This window comes from Schistocerca nitens, chromosome 8, assembly GCF_023898315.1.
Source record: "Schistocerca nitens isolate TAMUIC-IGC-003100 chromosome 8, iqSchNite1.1, whole genome shotgun sequence".
NCBI lineage: Eukaryota > Metazoa > Arthropoda > Insecta > Orthoptera > Acrididae > Schistocerca > Schistocerca nitens.
The window spans coordinates 177,971,928-177,991,440 of NC_064621.1; the positions used below are offsets into that span (position 1 = coordinate 177,971,928).

Sequence of the window (19,513 nt, forward strand, 5' to 3'; positions counted from 1 at the left end):
CAGTTAGTTACGTCCATGTTGGAGAGTGTCTACTACTTCTAATGTTTGCAGGTCTCACTCTTCTACTGCCGTATATCATTTCAACTCGAAGAAACTGGTCAGCATGCAAGCTGAGAGTATTTGCTTTAGCAAATAAAAAGAGTGAACTTGAATTTGAGCAGAGGAGGTATGTATTTGTTAATTTTACAAGGAGCTGCACTGCATAAATATGTGTTTCTTGGAGCATATTTCTTATCCAGCACCTAGGCTTTTTTCCTAAAAAATGGTTTTTAGAAGGTTTGATGCTTTACTAGGCATCTGATTAGTTTCTTTTCCATATTATGTTGAGCGTTACCCTTTCATACTAATTTCTTTAAATATCGTATTTCTTTTTACGTCTTTAGGTGGCAAACAAAGTTATTGCAAAATTACTTTTATTTTTAAAGACTCTTACCCATTACTTTTAATAAGCATTATAACTATAGCTCCTCTTTATTGCACTACCGAAGTAGCTGAAAGCATTTAGCTGACTTCAAAATATGTTTATAATTTTTACATGTGCCCTCTATCATGTTCACCACTCTTTTTCCACCTTTCTTTATTTCCCTCAGATTCCAGATTCCAGGATTATTCTGCTTGTCTCTGTTCTATATTATCCAGATTTGCTCTCAGTTTTTATTCTTTCTGTACAGAATTGAATGAAATAAGTAACTATATGTATAATCACTGTTCTTCCTTTTATAATGTTATAAAAACTACTAAAGTCTTAGTAAGAATGGAGGAATACATAAGAAGAGTGTATAATGGCAACATATAGTATCCTGTTGCAGACCACTGTCTGCAATGTGATTTTTGTGACGTAGGTGCATATGTGCTATTTTGCCTTTTTTTTTTGTTTGTTTTGCTAGCCTTTCATTTTCATTTCATTTATTTTGATCCTGTTCATGACATATTTTCTCTAACCTTAGACTTGCTTACTACACTTTCCATTACCTCCAAGATTTCAAGTTTTAAAATGTTCAGTACAAATGGTCCATTTCACTCTCTTATGTTGGCCTGGCTGACTTCTCCTGTGTCTATAAGTTTTCCAAGTTTTTTTCCTTTTCTCAGCCAGAATGGGCCGCTTGCTCGAACAGCCATCAATTTTTCATAATTCTGTGCATTTTGTTTAATACAGCTTGGTACAAGCATGTGTTATTTAGCTGTCTAGCAGTGCAGTTAATCACTCAGATTATTAGCAGCAAATTTGTTACTAGTGTTAGTCCTAGTAGAGCGTGCTTGTATTGATTTAAAGTACTTTCACAGTGATGTAAATATTTTATGTTAACTGTAATTTTTTAAAATTTTAATGTGATGAATTTTCTTGATGTGAAAATATGAGAAAATGTCTTTTGTACACATTATATTTGCCAAATAGTGAGCTAATCGCAGTCTGCAGCTGTTTCTTTAATTTAGTAGTTGCATTCAACAAAATAACTTAATGGACATAGCAAAAGAAATGATGTATTCTGGGGTGTGAGAGGAAGGAACTGAATGTACTTCATTATTGCTAGGTCCCCTCTTCCCAAGTGAACAGTCACTTGGTAAAACTTGCTGTGAGTACTGGATTCCCTTCTCTTACTCTCTTCCTGCTTAATCATGAGTATTATATAGTCCAGGCTCATTGTTGCCTTGGGATAATTGATTGGTGTGAATATTAATTATCTCTGTCATCAGAGTTTCCTACATTACCTACTGACAAAAGTTATTATTGTGTTCCAAATCAAAACAGATTAAATGATCCCAGACATTATTTGCCCATTGGGAACTCCCACCATGTCTTCTGCTGAGCCTGTTTGACATAAATACAGAAAATCAATACTTAAGCTAGCTGCACCAGGACTATATCCACAATAATATTTTTCTTTAAAAGTGAGTTGTGACGATTTAAATTAGTTCATTAACTATTATTTTATTTGCAGCATGGCAAGTTTGTTGGCAAAATTTAGAATTGATTACTCTGATTTAAAAGTAATCCCAGATATAACCAAGAGGCCAAAGGACTCTACCATTGCCTTCTTCGAAGACCTTATCAGTAGTTTCAGATTGCCTGATAATCAAGAGTGTGACAGTGGAGATGGCAGTAAGTATTTATTATATATTTTTGTCATTTTTGTATTTATTTTCTTCTAACCAAGGAAATAAAGGAAAATTAATGAAAGAAGACAAACCTTTTCTATCCAAAGGACAATTCACTTGAGCCAACAGACACGTGTAAAAGTACATGACTCTATCCTAGCTTTTGGAGCTAATAGATTCATCCTTACAGAGGAGAGAATTATAGGCTGGGAAATATTAAGAAGGAAGGACCAGTCAGTCAGTCCCCAGGATCGGAGGGGCCCATCGGCTTTGAAGATGAGGGGAGACCAAGGTGAAAGGGGGAAGGGGGCGTTAGAGTGAATAGGAGGTCAAACATTGTACATTGGTGAGCAATGTGCCAACTTTAGTCCTGAGATGGTAAGTAATGATGAATTAGGAGAAAAAGAGACATAAATAGTGCTGTCCAGAACTAGGTATAAAAGGAAGTTGGGAGGGGGAGACAACGAGAAAGAGGGAAGGGAGAAGCTCAAAGAAGAAAAAGTAAAATCAATAAAGATAATAGTGAAACACAGTATACAGAATATCCATAAAATATATATAACAAAAAAGAGGATGATGATGAAGAAAAGAAGGAGAGTGTAGGAATGGAAATTAAATCCAGGAGGGATTTGTAGAATGGGAAGTTCCCATCTCCAGAGTTCAGGGAAACTAGTATTTGGTGAGAAGATCTAAATAGCCTGTTTGGTGTAGGAAGCAATCACATCCTTTGAGTCGTACTGTAGAACATATTCACTAGCTGGATATTGGATGTACCCAAGGCTAACAGTTGTTGTACATCTATTCATGCATTCAGCTAGTTTAGAAATGGACATTCCTATTGAAATTGACCCGAGGGTGTCAGCCCACTTTTGTGCAGGGTTGGGCAGCAGTTTTGTGTAGAACTGTACAGCAGCAGAGGGTCATGGTGAGGATGCAGGCAGGTAGCAGCTTAGTAAAACAATATCAACTATTAATCACTTTATTACAGCCCATGCCACTCTACTCAGATGCTACGGAGTGGTAGCCATGCCCCTTGTAGCGAGTGGTGCAGTGATGGCTGGTGACCAGCCATCAGGTCATGACTCTGCATCGCAAAATGCTGATGCCCACAGCTACCTAGCAGCACACGTCCCTGTTAGGCATGCTGTGCTGCATGCGAGTGGTGTCTGTGGTACAGGAGGCAACTGAAACACTTGCAGAGGATGTCAGCCTCCTGGTGTGAAGTCCTGTCCTTGTGAGCAGCAGTTCTAGGTGCCAGGGCACCCACACCAGTGAAGAAGGGAGAGCAGCTGTGCCACCCTGGTCACGATCTGATGTCTCGTGGGCAGGAGTTGGGCTGCTGCTGGAAAGCGCTTGGAGTGGCCTACTACTGGAATGGCACCAAGTCTCAGAAGAAAGGCTTGGTGCTGGTAGGTGGTGCCATGGTGGCAGCTGGCTGGGCTCAAATGGTGGCTGCTTGCTGACCCATTGTGCAGTTCAAGACATTGGCTCATTTGTTGTGCCGATGCAACATTTCTGTGGCCTGCCAGTGGAGAAACTGCTTGCCCCATTCTGTAAGACCCCTGTCTTGCAGCTACACTGACAGGTTTGTGGTGCAGGGCCTGGTCTGTCTCTCTACATGTAAATAGCTCCATTGCAGTAACTGGCATGCTGACATCCTTCTCTCAACGGCTGCCTACTATGTTTCCACCTACACTGGAATGGGCTGCATGGTCAACAGTGTACAGTTTTTACAAAAATTGCTACGTTGCATGAACCATAAGGTTCAATGGCTGCAAATTTACCTCACATTGTTTAGTTCATTAGATCCTAACTTACCATTGCAAGAGTACACTTGTCACACTAATTACTAGGCCATTAGTTATCGTGAGAATGGACAACACAGTATACAGCTACTAATATCCTGCTAGCCATGTCATGCTGACAACTCTACACATACAGCTTACCACACTTTTCAAGCTCCTCATGGCCTGTTCAGTAGCCTTATAACATACTAAACAGCAGGACATACATTTCTCAGTGCTACTTACTACTAAAATGTTATACAACAAAGAATGATGCTGAAAAAGTCTTGCTCTCTCTTTAAATTATCCATTGCATTTACTTTCAGCAGTACAGGGTTTGACTCCATAAAACTCTTATGTTTGGCATCTCCTTAGTCTACCTGTTAGTTTTTTAACCTATTGGTTTGGAAAATCATTTGGCACTTTGTCCTTGTGACAACAGTTCCCCTTATGTTTTTCTAAAAAGATATTTCCCAAACCAATCCTTGCACATGAATCACATATGGTACTGCCACTTACATTACATCGATGGGTACTTCCACTTATCTCTCTCACTGTAGTGCTAATCACAGACTGAATTCCTCCTGAAATGCTTGGCTTTTTGCTGCTCCTGCTCACCCACAGCAACTTCCTGTTGCCTTGCGACATTATACCATACAAATTAATACTTTGTTATTTTGTTACATTGGGTGAAAGTTGTGACAGTAATCCATAGCCCACAGTTTCCTCTAGTTGAAATGTTGTCTCTTGAAGTTCCACCATGTGTCACAAAAGGTTAATTGTGGAATGATGTTCCGGCAGAAAGTTTGCCTCATACCTAGTATACGCTTGTTGTGCACATCACTGCACTGCACTGTAAACAGCTCACAGCACCCTTCAGCAGCTTGCTCTGCAAGGCTCTCACTTCATGTTTGTGCTACTACAACATTCCAAACTGCAGGTCCCGTCAACAGAGTCCATCTTGCTCGCGTGGTTAGAAAACTTTGCAAGCATATTTACTCTTGCTGCTTCTGAGAAAACACATGTATCTACACTGATTCTTCCACATCATCTGCATCACAACATCAACAGTTTCTTGTGCATCTCTTATAGTATCTACAGTAACATTAGCAGCTCCAGTTCCACTCTGCACAACCTGATAATCAGTGGCACATGCACTTCCCTGTGCATCAAGCTCAGAGTCTACAGCCTTTAAACAACACCCATTCTCAACTAGTGGGGCAGGTACTGCTGTACTTAAAGTCATCCATGTTGCTATGCACTTACTTAGTAACTTTGGTACACCCCCTCCCTTTCTCTCACCCATCCACCTCCCACCCCTCTTCCAACTCACTTTGTCTGGAAGTATAACTACTTCAGATTCCATAATTCTACTGATATTGGAGCTGACACTTCCTGTGTTACTCACCTTAATGTCAACAACATTAGCACTCTGCACATAGGGCCAGCTCTGTGCAACATCATTACCCTCTTCATTAGTTACCTTAATTTTTCCACTTAAAATATTGTCCCGCCAGTTGTTAGGTTTCATCCTACTCTTCACACAGTTGATAGACTTTAACTATAGTAACATCAGTTGAACGTTCCGTGGGAATAGTTAAAGGAGACACAAATCTTCCGCTCTTTCCCTTCCTTCTGTTTCTTTTTTGTCCCTCCTTAACCTATTCCTTGTTTCCTCAAATCTCCTCTGCCCATTCTGTAGGACCCTTGTTTCAGCACTTCACTGGCAGGTTCACAGTGCTGGGCCGGGTCTGTCACACAATGCTTAAATAACCTCATCACAATAACTGGCTTGCGGACATACTGCACTCACTGACTGCCCAAGGCCTCTGCAATGCCACACTGCTGTGCTCCCACAGAACACTCAAAAATAGTGGCAGTGTTAGACTATATAAAAAACTGTTCAGTGGACACATGTTAGTTGGTGAACACCATGTATGATTTTGCAATTTGCACTGTCTTTGTTGGTGAAGGTTTTACCAGTGGTGGAGCCAGAGTAGGTGACAGTGAGTGGTTGCATGGGGCAGGTTTTAGAATGGGAATGATCACAGGGATGAAACCTTGGAGCAGAGGTAATAATTTGGAAACCTTACATGGTTTGACTCAGATGTTACTAGTTGTGTCGATGTAAGGCTTCCATAAAAGTGGAGTTCATCAAGGTGAAAAACAAATCACTCAACTTTTGCATACCATTCACTCCAATGCCATCACAAGATTACTATCAAAAACACAGACATGGAAGTCATAAGCATAAGCAACATGAAACACTTTAATCTAAAAATTTATGAAACAATAACAAAAATTGAACATCTCATAAATGATCAGATCAACCAAGCAAATCACATACTTTTTAAATTAATAGAACATGTGGTACAATATTAAATAAAGACACATGATTCTACCATTCTACATATTACATCTCTCTCCCCCTTCCCTCCACTCTCTCTTCCACCCAGTGAAGGCTGTACAACCATTCCTTCCCCCCCCCCCCCCCTCCCCATACACACACATAATCCTTTTCCCCCGGGCACACCTCCTACTCCCTTCTCCCTCCTCCTCTTCCTCCTCCTTGTCTTCCTCCTGCATATGCTCACTTTCTAGCATAATCACATTATAAGGAAATATCTGTCACAGAAAACTAGTATGAATAACAGCAAAGAGTTGACTTTTTGTTGATAATGCTGGTTGGGAAGTATGATGAGATACATGAAAATATGGAGAAATGATGGTTCACATAAATCATAAGAAAAAGAAATAAATCTTGTTTCTTATTTGACTCCAAACTAGCTGTTTATTTACTGGGTATTCGATATTAATGTATCCTAGTCAGTGCTAGCATTGGTTATGCTGATATATAAAAATGAGCAAACCAGAAATTTAAAATTTGTCGGAGATTTATTTCAGTCAGTTTATTTGGGTGAAAAGAAGAGGCTAGGAATACTAAATATTTTGCCTCTTGAAGGTAAGTAATGCCCAGCCTTCTGGCTCATAATTTAATAATATTCTCAAGTGAATTTTCCTTTTCTCTCAATAAATATTTCACTTATCCATGCTAATATTACAAGTATGAAAGTTACTCTGTTGTTACATTTTCATTACTATACCACTAACTGATTTTGAGGAAATTTGGTGTGGAGGCCCATTGGAAAAACTCAAGCTACTTAAAAAAAAAAAGACCCCTAAGAGGCTGAAGTAATGAATGAAACCTCTTTTTTGACATATGTGAACATAAACCATGTTAAAAAGTTATTAAATCTGTTGAATAATGCGTAGCTATTTCAGTAGCATGATTCATAGGTTCGTGCTCCTGCCCATGCCCCTCTGTATGTGCCGTTCAGCAACAACACTATGTGTGCCGTGTCATTGTGCATTGGGGCAGTTGGGAGGGCTGGGGGGCGGCACATCACAAGCTATTCGTATCTGAACAGACAGACATGTGAGGGCAGCTGACGTTATTACGCATACAAATATTATAAAATTTGCACTGGACCAAACGTCAAATTATTTCCACATAGAACTATGTAATGTGGGCAGGCGCAGCAATTAAACTTCATAGTGAATGGAAGTACATACCTGACCTCCTCCTGTGCTGTACGCATGCAAACACCACAAAAGCCCCATTGTCCTGTTTTATTTATTTTGATGACTTCCCCTCTTCAGGGTTTGGTTTTTGACTATGTTGGGGGCATCTTGGTGCGCTAATGTGACACAGTTTTCACCTGAGGATGCTGTTTTAATGCAGGGAAACCATTTGTGACAATAAAGAAATAACCAACTGCAGCAGTCTTGGTGGTTCATTTTATTTCCATTCATTACAAATTGCTTGCTGTTTTCTTTGTCAGTTTAATGTTATTTAATAAATATAGAAAATCTTGTTATTTTAGTGCACAACTTGAATTCTTGAAACAGGCATCCATTTTGTAGTAGATAACAGATATTTTATAATTTTTAATTTTGTATTTAATTTAGTTTGCGTGTATGTGCGTGTGGCGAGTGGTGGGGGTCAGGGGGAAGAGATCCTTTCTGTTGTGAATATTTTTCACTGACATTTTAAAAGTTTTTTCCTTTTTCTGTAACAACTACTTTTTTCCCCTCTCCACTACCTGGAAGTTGTTCCATCTTTCCTGTTTCTATACACTCTTTCCATCTTTTAGTTAGTTTGAAAGATTGCAGTTCCCACTCAAATTGCTTTTGGTATGATCATAAATAAAGCTCAAGAACAAACACTCAGAGTTGCCATGTGTACATTTAGAAAACCTTTGTTTTCGTTGTGGACAACTCTATATGGCATGCTCACATGTATCTAACCAACAAAATCTTTACAGTTTTGAAAAATATGGCAAGACCAGAAATGTTGTTTATAGAACTCTGTTGAATTAAGATCATGCAATAAATAACTGATAAGCAAGAGAAAAAAATGTAGTTTTTAATATTTTTAATTAAGATTTTACTTATTGCAATAATGAAAACACATTCATTATGTACCTACACACCAGCACTACATACATTTATACATACATACTTACATTTCTACACCACAATATACCCAGATATTCATAAATTACTTGCGTACTTACACACCATCACTCATAACAAAATTACGTGCGTGTGGCATAACCATGGATAACAGCTAGTGATTTTATAATTATTACAGACCTATTTGATAATTTGTGATGATTTTTTCTTTTTATTTTCAGTTTCCATCACTGAGGCAGAGCTTATAGCGATGACAGATAAAACAAACCGGCATCTTCGTCTACGGGAACTTGCGATGGAAAACTCTCTCGATGCTAACCTAGTTGTAATGTAAGTAGCTTTCTCCTTTTAAATAATGAGTAGGTCATGTTACTTCATTTGTAAAAATACATTTATTGCTTTACATCAACAAATGACAAACATTTGAATTGGTAAGTCCAGGATGGAATAATAACAATATTATGGAAAGGTTGGATTGCTACTCACCATTTAGAAGAGACGCTGAGTCACAAACAGGCACAGTGAAAAGACTGCCATACATTTTAGCTTTCAGCCAGAAGGCCTCCTTCTGAAGTAGAAAACACACACATGTTCACACAAACACAACTGGCACACGCAGGACTACTGTCTCTGGCCACTGTGGCCAGGCTCAACGTCCATAGAAAGTGGTCACATGTGCATCAGTTGTCCCGTGACTGTGTGTGTGTGTGTGTGTGTGTGTGTGTGTGTGTGTGCGCGCGTGTGCGTGTATCAGTATTTTAGTTTCACCTGTCTGTAATTCAACATCTCCTCTATATGGTGAGTAGCAATTTATCCTTTTCATAATATCATTGTAAATATTAGGTGGTAATGCTGTCATAGTGCTATAGTGGAAGGGTAAAACAAAATAAAAGACATATCATACAGATGTGGTTCATAAACAGGGAAAAGCATTTGACAGACTCTTATCAGACTGACTAAAAACATAAATCTGAGTTTTGTTTATTTATATGTCTTGAAAACATAATGCTACTGCCAGTGAGTTGGGCAGTCAGTAAGTTTACTCTGTTTCAGTAAGTTTATTCTGTTTGTGTACCAAACAGAAACAACATTGTAATATATTTGTGGTATTTTTGATAAAGCCACACATGCACCATCACCAACTAACCAACTCACCCTCTTCCAAATGGTGAACACCTTAGAGAATCAGCCAGGAAACTCAGCTTAAAGACAGGATAGTGAGGATGAAGAATAAAAAGAACTCAATGGTGTGGATGGTTGTTGAGGTGAAACAGTCATTAAAGGACAACCTCTGGGGCTCTGTCCATATTGACTGCCCTTCCTTAGCTGCTTGTGGGACATTTATGAAACTAATAACTCTCCTAACCTCCCAATAGTTTGAGTGACCTGTTGGAGGGTATTCACTTTCAGCCAACTAAAAGAGCTTGGATGATTAGTCCATCCAAACCGACAGCTGTACCTGAAAATGTAAGTAGTAGTAACCTGAACGTTCATCTTTACAAACTCAATTACAAGTGCTGTTTTGACTATCGTCAATTTGGTTTATCAATATGGCATCTGACTACATATGGCAGGTGTAGTCTACCTGATCCAAAATTTAACACTCAATGTAGCATTTCATGGATATGTATCAATTGTTGTAATAAACATCCGATAAATCTTACTGTTGAGAGCCTCACGAATTTCAAAACCTTGTCTCTTATAAGCACAGAATTCAGCACTGCTACAGGGTTATTCTGTCTTATCAATTTCTTCATATGTCCCTCAGCCTTCACTGACACTGCTCAGTAGATAGTGATTGCTATTTGAGCTTGACTACTTTCTGATCTAGAGACACCTTACATATCAAGCTGTGCCCAAAAGGACACTGCCAAAATACATCACATTTTCTTTTTATTTTTGTAACTCATTAGTCTTTTGACTGGTCTGATACTGTTCCCCATTTTATCCAATCTTGTGCAATTTTTTCATTTCTGTGTAATTATTACTCACATCATCTTCCCTACATTCAGTTTTACATATACTAGTTTTGGTTTCCCGTACTGTTTTTTTCTCTACTGCCCCTCCCAGTGCCAGGTTAACTATTCCTGGGTGCTGTAACATGTGTCCCATCAACGTGTCCTCTCTTCTGACAAGGTTTTTTCATAGACTTATTTCCTCGCCCATTGTTTTAATACTTTTTCAGTTAGTACTTTATCTCACCATATAAATTTTAATATTCTTTGATAACCACATTTTAGATGCTTCCAGTTTCTTCTTTCCCAATTTCTGATAGTTGAATTTTAACTTAGATGTAGCACTGTGCTCCAGATGTAAACTTTTAGGCACCTTTTCCTCAGTTCTTTCTGTGTAAGTTTCTGGTATCAAGACAGCTCTTTTATTATGAGTGTCCAGCAAGGCTGAACAGGTACTGCACAGCCAAGTACAACTGTTTTGGAACATTGAGACAGTGTCTTGGTCACATTACAGATGTGATCCACTGAGACAATGATGAATCATTTCCAAAGACTTTAGCCCATCTATTAACCCTTTTGATGCTACAGACATCCTCTCTGCATACTGTGCTGAGGCCGCTTTTATTATGGCTGTACTGCTCACCAAATCCTGGTGCCTGTGCTGAGTGATGGCATTCCAGTGATATGAAATACTTATCAGATTTTTCAAAAACTGGTTAGTGAAAAAATTTAATTTTTGCACATCTTACAGTCTGATATCTTCACTCAATGAAGAACTCTATTTCTTTTTGTTATCCATCATACTTCTGTCGCTGCATCAAATTAAGTAAAAAACTTGCAGGAAATTTTAAAGTGTAAATGTAAAAACTCACTGCATAAAAGTTGTGTATGTTCGATTTTACCTCATACATTGCACTGAATGAAACGTACATAAGATACTGAAATTTTATTTAACATTGAGAGCAGAACAATATCTCATTTTGTTCTTGAGTTATATGTTTTATTTCCAGTTGCAAATCATGTCATATCTCCTAAATGATTCAAGATATCGAAACAAGGTTTCTTGCAATGATAGCATGCAATGAGGCACATAGGTAGTATTATAAATGCTTGAAACATTTTTATTCACTGAGATATGGAAGTAACACATCTGCAGCAGTGAAAGGTTGGCAGCTCAGGATGCATACGGATGGACACGCCCACAGCAACAAAAGGGTTAAGAGTGTCTGTCTTTGGTGAAGTCAGAAGTGCCACTTTGCTATCACATGCAGTTGTGCTGTTTTGCAACAACACTAATGTTGACCAATTGCAATGAATATTGCGGTCATTCAAGTGACAAGAGTCAAATGCCACTGCATTATTAAGGAGAACAAAAAGAGACAGTGTTATGAACTCCTGAACTACATTCTACAAAGTCAACATTAATATTGGAGATTATAAGGGGGAATTATACCCAAAGTGGAACGTGCTGAGTTACTGGCATAATGAGAAATGGTAATCTCTAGATCAGTAAGATAAATATATTGCAGACAATCAAGGCATATTTTCCTATAGTGATCACCATTGCCAGCCAGGATCCTGGTTTCTGTCAACACAGTCATGACAGAGAGCCAGTAGGAACTGTTGTTTCAACAATTTCTGTGGAGTTTGACAGGTGCAATGTATCAGGGAGACAGGAGATTACCTCACCTCATGGATGCAGTACTAATACCACTCTTGAAACAAGGGAGGACCTGGACTTAACTAAGTGTTCATCAGAGGGTCACCCCCCTCCCCCCAAAAGCTATGTAGGAAATATTTCAGGGAAATTGATCAATTGATACACTGCTACCTTGTTTGGGTTTCTGACTCCTGTCAACCCAAATATGAGTTTCAGGTTGGATACTGGAGATATCATTCTAAAATTGATAATCTATACCTGCTGGAGGCAGCTATTGGACAATCTTTCATATGCAATCTATATCTATTGGAAGTATTTGGTTTTTTTCCACCTTGAGAAGCCATTCTATGCAGCTTAGTGACCTCATAGCCTTCGGTAGCTCCAAAAATCAGGATTCAAAACACGTCTCTCAACATATACATAATCCTCTTTTTCACATTGCTTATTGTGTTATGATGTCGGGTAAGCCCTGTTGGAGCATTTTTAACAAGAGAATGATGGCTTTCAAGCTTGCCTTTTCAATCCTACCATGTTACTACCACCAATAACACTACATCCAAAGCTTAATAATTGTTTGATTGCATCCACAGTTAGGAAGTCAGTGTATTGTATGTTATATATGGATGATTTTGCTGTATTTTACTCTTTCTTCAACCCAGAAATGTGCACAATCTGCAAACACTAATTAAGGTGTTAGAGCAGGGGGGACAGATGTTTTGCTTCTCAACACAGAAATCAGCATTTCTTGATTTCGACCATTCGCCACACATTTTCAGTCCACAGGTTTTGCAACTGAGTAGACTTTCTGAATGTGAGAGAGACTTTTAGTTCCTGGCCATCTTTTGTTATAAACTGTTGTAGTTATTACACCTTAAGAAATTGAAAATAATGTTTCTAAAGGCATGGAATATGTTGAAATACTTCTGTATAGGTCCTGGGATGCTGGTAGTGCATTTCTGTTAAAGTTTCACCAGGCTTTAGTACAATTCTGGTTGGATTATGGATTGTAGGCATATGTTCAGAGGTTTCTTCAATGTTAGCTACATTTGGACAATGAAATGTTTCAGTGGTAGCAGGTGAAAATTTGTGCTGGACTGGGGCTCAGACCCAGATTTCCTGTTTTATGCAATTGTCATCTTAACTGCCTTGGCCATCTGAGCATTCTCCCATTCTGACCAAAATTCCAAGCCTGCTACATGCTACTGACAGAGCATCACCTACCAGGAATCTTCTAATTGCAGATCCTGACTCCAGTAAGAGATCAGGCATGGTGTTCATCTGCACTGAAAGAAAACAATATTAGTCATTGTCACCGTACATATGGTCCAAAAGACCCCTACAAAACCTTTCACCTGACTCCATCAACCTCCTGACCCCACCGACACCCCGCACCCCTACCCACTACCTTCTTCCTAAAATTCACAAACCCAATCATCCCGGCCGCCCCATTGTAGCTGGTTACCAAGCCCCCACAGAACGTATCTCTGCCTACGTAGATCAACACCTTCAACCCATTACATGCAGTCTCCCATCCTTCATCAAAGACACCAACCACTTTCTCGAACGCCTGGAATCCTTACCCAATCCGTTACCCCCAGAAACCATCCTTGTAACCATTGATGCCACTTCCTTATACAAAAATATCCCGCACGTCCAGGGCCTCGCTGCGATGGAGCACTTCCTTTCACGCCGATCACCTGTCACCCTACCTAAAACCTCTTTCCTCATTACCTTAGCCAGCTTCATCCTGACCCACAACTTCTTCACTTTTGAAGACCAGACATACCAACAATTGAAGGGAACAGCCATGGGTACCAGGATGGCCCCTTCGTACGCCAACCTATTCATGGGTCGCTTAGAGGAAGCCTTCTTGGTTACCCAGGCCTGCCAACCCAAAGTTTGGTACAGATTTATTGATGACATCTTCATGATCTGGACTCACAGTGAAGAAGAACTCCAGAATTTCCTCTCCAACCTCAACTCCTTTGGTTCCATCAGATTCACCTGGTCCTACTCCAAATCCCATGCCACTTTCCTTGATGTTGACCTCCACCTGTCCAATGGCCAGCTTCACACGTCCGTCCACATCAAACCCACCAACAAGCAACAGTACCTCCATTACGACAGCTGCCACCCATTCCACATCAAACGGTCCCTTCCCTACAGCCTAGGTCTTCGTGGCAAACGAATCTGCTCCAGTCCAGAATCCCTGAAGCATTACACCAACAACCTGACAACAGCTTTCGCATCCCGCAACTACCCTCCCAACCTGGTACAGAAGCAAATAACCAGAGCCACTTCCTCATCCTCTCAAACCCAGAACCTCCCACAGAGGAACCAGAAAAGTGCCCCACTTGTGACAGGATACTTTCCAGGACTGGATCAGATTCTGAATGTGGCTCTCCAGCAGGGATACGACTTCCTCAAATCCTGCCCTGAAATGAGATCCATCCTTCATGAAATCCTCCCCACTCCACCAAGAGTGTCTTTCCGCCGTCCACCTAACCTTCGTAACCTCTTAGTTCATCCCTATGAAATCCCCAAACCACCTTCCCTACCCTCTGGCTCCTACCCTTGTAACCGCCCCCGGTGTAAAACCTGTCCCATACACCCTCCCACCACCACCTACTCCAGTCCTGTAACCCGGAGGGTGTACACGATCAAAGGCAGAGCCACGTGTGAAAGCACCCACGTGATCTACCAACTGACTTGCCTACACTGTGACGCATTCTATGTGGGAATGACCAGCAACAAACTGTCCATTCGCATGAATGGACACAGTCAGACAGTGTTTGTTGGTAATGAGGATCACCCTGTGGCTAAACATGCCTTGGTGCACGGCCAGCACATCTTGGCACAGTGTTACACTGTCCGGGTTATCTGGATACTTCCCACTAACACCAACCTATCCGAACTCCGGAGATGGGAACTTGCTCTTCAATATATCCTCTCTTCCCGTTATCCACCAGGCCTCAATCTCCGCTAATTTCAAGTTGCCGCCACTCATACCTCACCTGTCATTCAACAACATCTTTGCCTCTGCACTTCTGCCTCGACTGACATCTCTGCCCAAACTCTGTCTTTAAATATGTCTGCTTGTGTCTGTTCCTTCTTGCATGTCATCTTAGAGTTTGTTGGGCAAAGAACCACTCGTGGCTGTGGCCAGAGACCAAGCACTCTTCATGGTATTCAGCACGTGAGACATATTACGTGATGTATTGCTCCGTAAACTTCCTCACAACTGTTTGTTGGTGGATCTGGATTAATTCACTGCACTGCTACCAATACACTGTCAATCTAAATAAGTTAGGTTAACCTCACATGCAAGACAGGTTAAAAATTGTCTCTAGCCCTAGTCAAAGCCCTGTAGCAATCCAACTACTTTCCAAAAGGCTTTCACAAACAACCAGTAGATTTAAAAACAGGCACAGCAAACAGTCACTACACATTGACCATCTCTGCTGTCAACAACACAGAATCACAGTCTGAACTTGAAAAGGATAGGACACACATGATCACTACACCTTTCATATTTCCACTGAATTAAAACTGAATTTATAAGACTCTTACCAAGTCTGCTTTGTTCAGCAATTGTCACCTTCACCTAGCTGATAGCTCTACACTTTGGTAAGCAGCCTCTTCCTACAGATTACGAACACCCGCCTTGTAAAAAGGGATTCATCTAGCAGACAATTTTGAATTACCTTATAGCACATCATATCATACGTCATAATTGTCAACTAAGGTCTACTGAGTTATATACATTAAAAATATAATTTAGAAAACCAAAATGTATATTTATGTCATATTGTATTTCAGTATCACATTTTACTATCTTTGCACTATTCAAGTATATTCACAAATATAATGTAATATTTTTCTTCACATATAAATTTTCAGGACTCTCCCAATGCCGAGGAAAAATGTGGTTTCTGCTGCACTGTACATGGCATGGTTGGAAGTACTTACCAGAGACATGCCTCCATTCCTGTTGGTCAGAGGAAATCAGACCTCTGTGCTCACATTTTACTCGTAGAAGTATGCTGACATTCCTTCTGTCTCTCTCATGGACACATCTTTCTGAAGATTCATGCTGATTGCCCAAAATATTTGCAAGGCTCCTGGATTAATGAGATAAAGTACTGAAAGTGATGACAATATTTATACTTTCATTTACGTACATTTTGGTGTCAGTCTTCCACCAGTGACTCGATTTTGTACTTGGGTAACAGTGATGCTTATGAAGGAGGCAACAGTATTAATTGCTGAAATGTAACTTCTCTTGCTATAATTAGTACTACTTGTTGTTGTGGAAATATATCTTTGAGTCTGGTTTAGTTATGTGGTTGCCGTCCCTTAAGGGATAACCACATTATCATTTCTTATGTATGTGTAATCATTCCAGATAGCAGGATCTTTCAGCATTTTTAAAAATTTAGTTTTCAAATTAGATGATAGGCAACAGTTACATCATAGGATTTGAAATCCTTCATTTTATAAAGGAAAATAAAATGAAACTATGGATGAAATAATTAATCTGTAAAAGAATGTATTTATTTTTGTAGAAATGAAAACTGTGACACACGAATCTCTGTATGACTGAAAGTGTTACAGCAGCCTAATGTACAGCACATGCCATAAGATAAATGTATACTTCTTACTTTAAACTTATTTATACATTATAATTGCAAGTTAATTATGTTGCTAAATCATATTTGTATGTTAGTAGAGAAGATGTACAAAGACAATAATTTTAGAACATTTAGTATATATGAGTAGTCTCATCTTCATTGTGTTGTGAGGTGAGGATTTAATGGAGAAAGTATTCTGAATAGTTTACAAAATATTAACTTTTGAGGTAACTGTTTACTATAAACAGTAGAACACAGTATTATTTTTCATTTATTATTCCGAACATATATATAAATGGTTCTGGCTAATATTAAGTGTCTCAAAGAAATGTGAGCAGACTAACATGTTACATTGTAATATTCTTCCATCCATTTTCTTGCACAATGTCATTCACCAGTGAATTTTAACCTGTGGAATGACCAAAAGTATTTTTATACAAATGTTTAAAAATGCCTTATCTAAAAACTATTTATACATTGTTGTGTGAATCATTCATATTTTGTATAATTTTGAATATAATCTCTCTGTATTTAACTTATGGAGTTATCACTGAAAATTAGTTGTCATGTCTTCAAAATTCCTGCTATTGATATATGCTCTTCTGACGCATTGTAAAATCTACAAAGCTTTAAAAGAACATTTTGTTATCATTAATAGCATTATCATTTATGTGTTATAGAACACTAAAACTGGTGATGGAACTCAGTATACTAAGCTTTAAATGTTATGAACATGTTCACAAACTCATAAGATAATTTGTGCAGGATTTTAGCTATAATCCTGACAGATTGCTGGGGGCACAGTAAGTGTCCAATACATTCCAAATTTATTCATCACTTCAAGAGTGTCATAGATTGGTGTCTTACTAATGATATTTTGTTCAGTAATGAAAGAAGCAGTCGTATGTTCATCTAAAAACCACAAATGGTGTGTATTTATCACAGTGAGTGCATAACTAATTGGTTAGAATCAGAACCCTTATCATATGATAAGGGTATTAAGTCTTATGCTTTTTATTAAACTGGAAATCTTTCAGCTTATAAAATAGTATAATGTATTTTCAAATCCACATTTACTTACACATGCTGAATGGAAGAGAAAAAGGTCATTGTTGGTTTTGTGTGTGTGTGTGTGTGTGTGTGTGTGTGTGTGTGTGTGTGTGAGAAGCAACATATTAAATGACAAATAAATTATTTGCCAGCTTTTTGATGATTTAAGATTTATACTTGCTGAATAAGACTGTGCAGCATGTACAGAAGTAACAACGGTTGCAATTTTTTTCAGTTGTGTGCATGTGAATGTGCAATTAAGTATTCACTATAGGCTGCAGACTTCCTTTTATTTGACAGTACATATAATGAACACTGTATTGATATAGTAACATCGTTATTTTTAATTTCATCCTTCTAGAGAGGTTAATGTACTGTAACCAGCAGAAAAAAATGTAAATATGCAGAAAAAGCAGACTGGTGCCAAGTAGTGTGTCAGTGAACTTCATAAAATGAAAGCAGAAATGTATAAGTTGAACTTTTGTTTTGTAAATTTTCTGCATTTGTCAGTTTAATCTGTACTGTTAACAGAGTATAATATAAGCTGTTGATTTTCTATGGTTAATGTTCAAGGCATCATGAATAAGTTTTATGCTCCATATGAAAAATTGATTTTTATATTTTGACATGTATCAGGTTTAACAGGGGCAAATCTGCTCCCGACAGTTTACTATGTACACACACCTTTATTGCCTGCTGACACCATTCTATTTCTTGTTTACCCTACAGTATTTTGCTGTGAGTTGTATACCTTTGATTCATCGAGCAGTTCACTTGATGGAAATGCCGTAAAGTTTTTCAATTGCTTGTCAGTAATACGTTATAGATTTTTTATTTTTTTGACTTACAAAAAAAATATTTCCATGTTTAATAAAGGAAGAGCTGTTAGTTGGTTACAGTTTTCAAACAGTGATACAACTTACACTGATTGAAATTAATTTATATAAAATCAGCTGTATGCACAATGTGCACAACCTGATAAAATATTTATCAGTGGGAAAGAAGTGTCTTTCTTTCTTTGACATTGAACATATTGAAATATGTAACATTCTGATAATTATCATAACATGAAGAGTAGTGAGAACTGGACGTGTATTACCAAGAATATTTTGATAAAATGACATTGTATCAATATATGCTTAAAATACATGAGTTGTGACCTGTATGTTTACTAATAATTACAACATACCAATTTTTTATTTTTTTTTTATTTTTTTACCCATGAATGCCAGTTATCCCTTATCCTTCTGTTGATGAGGCAGAGAGAGCACAGTTTGAATACTGGCCTCAGTCATCTCATAACATCTTCTAGTGGAGGGCAGTGAGTGATGAAATTACTCGCAGAAGTGCAGAAGTTATTTTGGTTACACACAGTAGATAGAGAAAGTGCTTACTCAGTAGAACAGGCCTGTATATGAATGAGACAGTGACTGCTAGGGGCTAGGTATCAATTTGGCACAGTATGCGGAGGAGTCCACAACAAACTCTGCTGAAAAACTTTATAATGTCCTTTTTTCAACCTTTGTGCAACAGTTAATGAAATGGATTTTAGAAATATGAGTACATCAGGCAAGGAATAGAGAAAAAACAAGTTGGTACAGTAACAGTACTGAGTGGGACATTTGTGGTAAGAGGAGAAATCTCTCTTGGATAATCATTGCAAAAGGTATAATCAAAAAATGGGAAGTCCATGTTGGTATATCAATTATGAAAGGCACAGGTTGCTACTCACTGTAAAGATGACATGCTGATTCAGGAAAATACACATAGGCACACTTCATGCACAGGTGACTGCTGTCACCAGCCACTTTCACCATACTGCAATTGTTGCATTGAACAAAAGCAGCAGTTGGAAGTGGA

General features: G+C 38.6%; 1 protein-coding gene across 1 annotated transcript in view; it reads left to right on the plus strand.

Annotated features, from left to right (window-relative positions):
- LOC126198529 (bumetanide-sensitive sodium-(potassium)-chloride cotransporter) overlaps positions 1 to 18,810 on the plus strand; it is a 603,867-nt gene extending 585,057 nt beyond the window's left edge. The window contains exons 16-19 of the mRNA XM_049934924.1: positions 52 to 166; positions 1,941 to 2,101; positions 8,579 to 8,687; positions 15,873 to 18,810. Of these exons, the coding sequence (XP_049790881.1) occupies positions 52 to 166; positions 1,941 to 2,101; positions 8,579 to 8,687; positions 15,873 to 16,008 (521 nt within the window). The 3' untranslated portion in view covers positions 16,009 to 18,810. The remainder of the gene's footprint in view (positions 1 to 51; positions 167 to 1,940; positions 2,102 to 8,578; positions 8,688 to 15,872) is intronic.
- Positions 18,811 to 19,513: the final 703 nt, after the last annotated feature.